The sequence below is a fragment of the Oncorhynchus nerka genome, linkage group LG15, assembly GCF_034236695.1.
Source record: "Oncorhynchus nerka isolate Pitt River linkage group LG15, Oner_Uvic_2.0, whole genome shotgun sequence".
Classification (NCBI taxonomy): domain Eukaryota; kingdom Metazoa; phylum Chordata; class Actinopteri; order Salmoniformes; family Salmonidae; genus Oncorhynchus; species Oncorhynchus nerka.
In genome coordinates, this window is record NC_088410.1 from 7,587,495 (window position 1) to 7,595,941 (window position 8,447).

At 36.4% G+C, this 8,447-nt stretch overlaps 1 protein-coding gene and 1 long non-coding RNA gene across 2 annotated transcripts in view; one reads left to right on the forward strand and one right to left on the reverse strand.

The window, feature by feature from the left end:
* The window catches only part of LOC135560318 (zinc finger protein 625-like), an 80,653-nt gene extending 77,638 nt beyond the window's left edge, over positions 1–3,015 (forward strand). Inside the window, exon 3 of the mRNA XM_065002175.1 lies at positions 2,320–3,015. Coding sequence (XP_064858247.1) covers positions 2,320–2,993 — 674 coding nt within the window. The 3' untranslated portion in view covers positions 2,994–3,015. The remainder of the gene's footprint in view (positions 1–2,319) is intronic.
* Positions 3,016–3,516: 501 nt separating this feature from the next.
* LOC115119939 (uncharacterized) lies at positions 3,517–6,599 on the reverse strand. Its single transcript, XR_010458890.1, has 3 exons — positions 6,350–6,599; positions 4,622–4,713; positions 3,517–4,195 (listed from the first exon to the last, which is right to left on the reverse strand). It is a non-coding gene; the product is annotated as an uncharacterized LOC115119939 (long non-coding RNA).
* Positions 6,600–8,447: the final 1,848 nt, after the last annotated feature.

Genomic DNA, 8,447 nt, shown 5'->3' on the forward strand with positions numbered 1-8,447 from the left:
AAGTTATGGGTCCTACAGTAGGTGTATGTTATTGTTAGGTGAAGTTATGAGTCTTACAGTAGGTCTGTTGTTGTTAGTGAAGTTATGGGTCCTACAGTAGGTCTATGTTGATGTTAGGTGAAGTTATGGGTCCTACAGTAGGTCTATGTTGATGTTAGGTGAAGTTATGGGTCCTACAGTAGGTCTATGTTGATGTTAGGTGAGATTATGTCACTTCAATGTTAGTTGAAGGGATGTCTATTTGGTTATGATTGTTATGGGTCTAATTTCATGTTTTTTTAAATTTATCTGGTCCTAACTAGTAGGTCTATTGGTGTTATTATTAGTGGGTCCTACAGTAGGTCTATTTGTTGTTAGGTGAAGTTATGGGTCACAAACAGTAGTTGTCTAAATGTTATTGTTAGGTGAAGTTCTTCAATTTGGCAAACACTTGGTTTACAAACCCTCATTGTCAGGCTGATGGAAAGCTAGCTAAAGAGTATTTTACTGGTTAAAGTGTTTTGTAAGTATGAAGCAGTTGATTTGAGACTTCCACAAACATTACACTAAGCAGGAGATTCAAGCGAGCTTTACAATTATAATCCAAAAGTAGTGTGAAATGCACTCATATTCAACCTGTAAATGGAGGCTATTTTTGCTGTCAGCCTATGAGAACTCCCCTGAGTTTTCCCCCACAGTGGTGAATTAGTGAATAGACACAGAGCTTAATGTGAGTTTCCTTCAGTAGCTCTCCTGATCTGCAATGATAGTGAGCTGTAATATTCAGAATACATTGTGAAAAACTAAAATCTTGGCTCACCATTTTTTGCTAAACTAGTGGTTTCCAACCAGATATACTACATCCATAACTAGTGGTTTCCTCATTACCAGATATACTACATCCATAACTAGTGGTTTCCTCATTACCAGATATACTACATCCATAACTAGTGGTTTCCTCATTACCAGATATACTACATCCATAACTAGTGGTTTCCTCATTACCAGATATACTACATCCATAACTAGTGGTTTCCTTACAGATATACTACATCCATAACTACATTACAGATATATCCATAACTAGTGGTTTCCTATTACCCATAACTAGTGGTTTCTATCCATAACAGTTTTCCTCAACCAGATATACTACATCCATAACTAGTGGTTTCCTTATTACTACATCCATAACTGATTTATTACATCCATAACTAGTGGTTTCCTCATTACCAGATATACTACATCCATAACTAGTGGTTTCCTCATTACCAGATATACTACATCCATAACTAGTGGTTTCCTCATTACCAGATATACTACATCCATAACTAGTGGTTTCCTCATTACCAGATATACTACATCCATAACTAGTGGTTTCCTCATTACCAGATATACTACATCCATAACTAGTGGTTTCCTCATTACCAGATATACTACATCCATAACTAGTGGTTTCCTCATTACCAGATATACTACATCCATAACTAGTGGTTTCATTACCAGATAACTAACTAGTGGTTTCCTCATTACCAGATATTTCCATAACTAGTGGTTTCCTCATTACCAGATATACTACATCCATAACTAGTGGTTTCCTCATTACCAGATATACTACATCCATAACTAGTGGTTTCCTCATTACCAGATATACTACATCCATAACTAGCGTTTCTCATTACCAGATATACTACATTCCTCATTACCAGATATACTACATCCATAACTAGTTTTCCTCATTGGTTTCAGATATACTCCATAACTAGTGGTTTCCATAAGATATACTACATCCATAACTAGTGGTTTCCATAACTTTTCCTCAGAGATATACTACTAACATTTCTGTTACATAACTAGTAACTAGAGTTTCATTCATTACATTGGAGATATACTACATCCATAACTAGCAGTTTCCTCATTACCAGATATACTACATCCATAACTAGAACAGTTTTCCTCATTACCAGATATACTACATCCATAACTAGCAGTTTCCTCAGGGAGGAGATATACTACATCCATAACTAGCTGGTTTCCTCATTAGCAGATATACTAATCCATAACTAGATTTCCTCAAATTAAAATATACACATTGCATAGAGTTTCAGCAACTTTAATAACTTGTTTCTAGCCTCCAATCATCGATGTTACTACTAATGTGAAAACAATACAAAATTGTTGCTCACATGACTGTTTTAAGACATTTGTCAAATAATTTAACAGACGTCAATTGTTGTACAACTTCATGGGTACGCTCTGGGCATCACCTTTTAACTCAAATAAACAGTGGATTTCTGCTGTTTTGAGCCTTTAACCATCTGTCTGACTTTGTTGTTCACACAGGAGAACAACATCATGATGCTGACAAGGCAGAGAAGAGTCTCTCCAGATCAGAACACCTCAAGAAACACCTGAAGAGACCCACAGGGAATAAATCTCACCACTGCTCTGTATGTGGGAAGAGTTACTCAAGATCAGATTCACTTAAACTACACCTGAGAATACACCAGCGAGTACACACAGGAGAGAAACCTCACCACTGTTTTGACTGTGGGAAGAGTTACTTAAAATCAGATTCACTTAAACTACACCTGAGAATACACACTGGAGAGAATCTTCACTTCTGCTCTGACTGTGGGAAGAGATTCACCTCTTCAGTAGACCTTAAAATACATCAGAGAATTCACACTGGAGAGAAACCTTTTGGCTGTGATCAATGTGGGAAGAGTTTTACTAAGCCAAGCAACTTGAAATCACACCAGCGAATACACACTGGAGAGAAACCTTATGGCTGTGATCAATGTGGGAAGAGTTTTACTCAGTCAAGCGGCCTGATATCACACCAGATAACACACACAGGAGAGAAACCATATAGCTGTACTCAATGTGGGAAGAGTTTTGCTACATCTGTCTATCTGAAGATACACCAGAGAATACACACAGGAGAGAAATCCCATAGCTGTAATCAATGTGGGAAGAGTTTTACTCAGTCAAGCAGCCTGAAATCACACCAGTAGTAGGAGTATTCTAATGATATCACAATGTTGTAACAATGTAGTGATAACATTGTCAAAATCAGAATGTTGTAACATAGGAGTATTTCTAATGATGTCACAATGTAGAATGTTGTAACATTGTAGTAGGAGTATTCTAATGATGTCACAATGTAGAATGTTGTAACATTGTAGTAGGAATATTCTAATGATGTCACAATGTAGAATGTTGTAACATTGTAGTAGGAGTATTTGAATGAATTTCACAATGTAGAACCCTAAACGTTTGCCCCCTGTTCAATTTGATAAATTGATTTCAGCATGATATGGATATTAGCCTCTGGGGAAGAATCCAGGCTCTGAATTGAATGAGTTCTATTTATGTGATTTAACAAAAAGATGTGATTTAATGTTTGTATGTTTTGTATTGTTTATAAAATATATATTTTCAGGTATTTTTTCAAACTTAATTTCAACGTTTGCAGCTTATACACCTATAATCAATGTTATTAACAATCTAACATCACTCCAGTATTTATTGACAACATTCAAATGCTAATTGTCTTTATTCCACTACTGAAGAAGCATGACTCAAATCACCTCATATTTCAAACATTCAGCCTGACAAAGATATGTTTTATTATTCCATGCCTCACCAATCACATTTGCTTTTGATATTTTTTCCAATTCATGTAACATTTAGTTTTTGGGGGTTTCTTGATGGAGAACATAACAACAAACAATGGAGTAAAACAAGTTTATAATTTGTATTGGATGTTGCATCCAATTGTTAATATTTGAATCAATGACATTTCCTTAAAATGCTCAGTCTTTTAGTTAAGTTTCTGTTTGTGCAAAGGCATATTTTGGTCCATCTTTGGACTGAATTTATCTTCTACCTTGTCATTATAGCGCATGGTCCATCTACGTATGAAAAACAGTATCAATTCAGTGCATGGTATGTAAGTTTAGTATCACTTTTCAACCAACCCAGTGCATTTGTTGAAAATGAAAAATGTTTAAATGAACAATACATCAAAGGATCAAACTACTGAAAACTGAAACAGACAAATGGATCAAACAGATCAATCCCACTTTTCCAGCCTGCTGAAGGCGTGGTGGAGTGGTGAACACCACCCCCGGCTCTACCAGGGGCTTGAGGTGGTCTCCCACAGCTCTGCTTATGTCATGTTCTGTGGCCTTGCCGTTCCATTTCTTGACTGCCCCTGCAACACAGAAATAAATATATTTAGTAATATTATATAAAACTCTCAAAGTAATGGATATGGAGCATTTATGGCCTCAGTTACACCTGGCACCTGAATGTGATCTGTCATCCGATCGCTCCATAAGGTTCAGATCTAACAGGATGGGCCTTTGACGCAGTCAAGCCACCAAATATGCATAAGCAATGTAAAGAGATGTGGGGAAAAGTAAATTCTTCACAAATTACCTTCATAATATCAAAGAACAAATGTTTGTGTCTGAGGGGAAATTGACTTTCATACAGCCAAAAGGGGTGAGAAATTACACCAATATCAGTGGACAATTTGTACTAATGTAAATAAACATGGATGATGGAACATATTACCTTTTGCTTACGTGATGAACCATTAAGGGGACATAAATATTTACCATCTTTGACCTCTCACCTCTCTGGCTGTAGAAGTGTTCTTCCTAACCAGTCCCTCAACAGCTCTCTGACTGAGCTCCACCCTCACTGGGTCTTCAGAGGAGAGGAAGGCTGAGGAGGGATGGAAGGATGAATGGATCAGTCAGTCAATAAAGTGTAGAGCTGCTGTCTGACAAAATCACTATTTTAGTAGTTCATTAAAGGAAATAAGGCTTTATGACTGCTGAATACCAACTATTAATCACTTAGATCATGTATTTTCAGGTAGAGATAGATCCTTGGGACGTCACTAGCCCGTTGAAGTTGACATTTACAATGGTTAAGGTAGGGTTTAGGGTAGGGATGTCCCAAGGATCCCAGATAGCATGGACCATTGTGCATTCTTCTGTCTCTTTTACATAGCAGGTGATGGGTTCTGACTTCTGAACTTGAAAAAATTAAATATGCGTATAATGTGAAATTGAATGAAACAATAATGTATGTTGATGTTTCTATATGATAATAATAGCCTAATATATTTAACATGCCATACACTATTTTTTTAACAGTTTCACTAATTAATTTTAATTAACTTAATTATTATGATTCAACATCAGTTCACCGTCTCACCTCATACTGTATTGGAGCAGCCGCAGCTGACTGCCCAGTTCAACATCAGTTTGTTGATGCTAATCATCATGTTTTGAATCTGAGAGTAAATAGATCCGATTACAACTCCAAAAATGAAGGGTTCAACTGGAGTTGTTCTCTGATCCCCTAAGAACCGTAGGGTAGTTAATTACCGTAAATATTAGAAAGCCGGGTTTGACCGTCGGCGTTGTATGAGCTACAGTACAGTACCGTTATCTAGCTAGATAACGTTATGTCCTAACTAGGCACAACAAGGTTTGGATTATTTCCCTCAACTATATTCGTTCCCATATATTGTATATCGTTTCCATAAAGCCAACATGGCTTTACACTCATTAACGTAAGTTTCCAATCTAGAGCAGTTCTCAGTTTTGTGATAATGAACTAGCAAACGTTAACTAACTAACTAAGGACGGTGACCTGTCCAGACGAGATGTACAACGAACTGAATCGTCAATGGAGGTCTTTCTCTTTATATAGCCTGCTACAGCCAGCAACACTATTAACTCACAAGGGGGCATAACGTTACATGGACAATACTATCCCATTTTGGAAACGTTACATGTACAATACTATCCCATTTTGGAAACGTTACATGGACAATACTATCCCATTTTGGAAACGTTACATGGACAATACTATCCCATTTTGGAAACGTTACATGTCCGCGTTAATTATCTTAATTATCTTTTCAGAACTTCTCAGAAATTAATCAAGTCCATGGAATGGATATAGACAAAAAGAGAATTCAATGACTAGCAGAGGTAGAGAGGCGAGGCAGGGGTGAGGACATCATCCTGCTATTTTGACAGTCCCTGAAGGAAAATACAGAAGAGGGATTTGCTCTTATTCCTTCCCTTTCTCTAATGTATTTTGTAATAAAATTAGCAAGTGTAGTAAGATCAATGCTTTACTAGGACTGGAGACCACAGCAGCGATTCTGCTCTTGCCCTACCTCTTCAAAGAGGACCCGAGTGGCCTTTATGTCCGTGACATGGTATGCTTATGCACCATTCATCTGTTTCTTCATAAACATAGGTGTGCATGCTTATATAAAACTACAGCTGAACATTTGTTATGGTCTTTGTTAATTGTATGTGTATTAATCTTTTCTTACTTTTGTTGACACAGATTTCACCGCTCTTCACTCCTTTACTGCACATCGGTGGAAATCCATTTCACCATGAGAATGAAATCCCGCTGGCCTTTGATGGGGAGAACATCCACGCCCTCGAGGACGTCTCCATGGGACTTGGGGCTCTGCTTGGGCTGTATTTTTTATTTTCCCTTAAATTTCCCAAAAATGTCAGAAAAACACTTATGTTATTAAGTTACTGTGTTCTGGGGATAAGATAAGTTGGGTGAAGTTACCAGGGCCGGTCATTATTGTCAAACTTCCTAACATAACTAAATATGATATACACACAAAGCTGAAAAGTCTGTATTTAGTTATCAAGTCTACAATTTATTAGTTTACCTATGATTCATTTTTAATTCACTGTCTTTTTATTTTAATGAATTCTCTGAGAGCTTTCCAAATATGAATAGCATTTTGACTGCAACAATTAAACAGTTATTTAATCAAAATTGTCAATAACATTATGGCAAATGGGATCCTTTAAAAGATGGACAGGATAAAAAGCATCCCAAATTCATTGTTCAACCATGATAAAATCTTTCTTCAAACTCAAACCATAAACCAATCCTCCATTTCAAAGGTTCTTCAAATTGTTATTTAGATACAACCAATTTAAATACAAGAACTCCTGGACAAGCTCACTGAGAGGAGAATTTGCTATAGGTTAAGATGACAACACCTTAGAGGGAGCATAGAATGATTCCAGACACTTTCCTCTCCCCGATGGGAAAAGTAGGGATGACTATTACACAGACACAGTGGAGCAAAAGATATGTTTAAATGATGACACTTTGACCCCTCTGCAGTCACAACTTAGTTTTGACATAGAACAGATAATTGCAACCTGCTGAACCATTCTGATGAAAGTAACTTACAAACATATGATGAATATAAAACATCTGTTTCAAAAATTCTGTTATTTTTAATATTAATTCACATTTGTCTGCCACTAAATAAACAATTAATTATTTAAGTCAATATTGTCAATATTATTATAATATGTTTTTATAATGGAGGGAAGGTGGACAGGGAGTTAAAAATGAACCCCAAAGGTTCTTTGAGGAACCATGATAAGGGGTTCTTCAAATAACATATAGGAAAAATGGTTCTTCAAATAACTGTTTTAGCTTTTTGTCTGAAAGTTATTTTCTCAACTGCGATACCAACTCCAGTCAGCAGATGGCGATGTGTGTCTTTCAGGTGATTCTGCCACTGTGACGTGTAATATTGTGGACGGGACGCTCCTTCAACATCAACAGTTAGTCAGACACTTTGGTTCACTCAAACTTGATGGAAAAAAGGTTTATTCAATAAATCTAGCAACTCCTCTCATACTGGGAAGACCCCCACAGGCCTTAAGGGCAGTTTTATTTCAAATGTAGTACCCGGACTGAGAAAATCCAATAAGCGTTTTATAGTTCCATCCTTAGGGTAACTTACCGTAAGTGGACACACTCCCATCAGTTTCTGAGACAACTGCCCAGACTGTTTAATAATGCTTAAACCTCATCTTTATCAAATTATCCATTAAAGATACCAACTTAAAACCTAGGTTTGTCTACATATGGGTTGTTTAAATTGTATCTAATTATATTCCCAGTTTTACTTTATCAAATCTCTAGTAATCATTAAACACACATACAATTCATCATATGTTCATATATTCACAGAATCCATATAAAAATAAGAAAATTCTCAGCTCTTGCGAAAACCATTACATTTGCTTTTTCAAGGACTCTCCATAGCTAAGAAGCAGCTCTCCAAACATACTCCCAGCAGAATAAAAAAATAACATTTTGTTTCCCAGACAATGACCATAGGATCCTCAACTGTTCTCTAACCTTTCAGAGACCACGGCAAAATCAAGCCTCCCAGGAACTATAGACCTTCCGCTGCTTTCTAAAATATCATCCCGTTTATTATCCAAATTTCAATAATCTGAGTAAGCATATTTCTATATGTTACTATCCAAACGTCAGATTAAGACTCATTTCCCAAACATACCTAATCAATTAGTTTTTCAACAATCTTTTATTTTTTTTTATTTAACAGTCACACAATGCTATTCCCAAACATA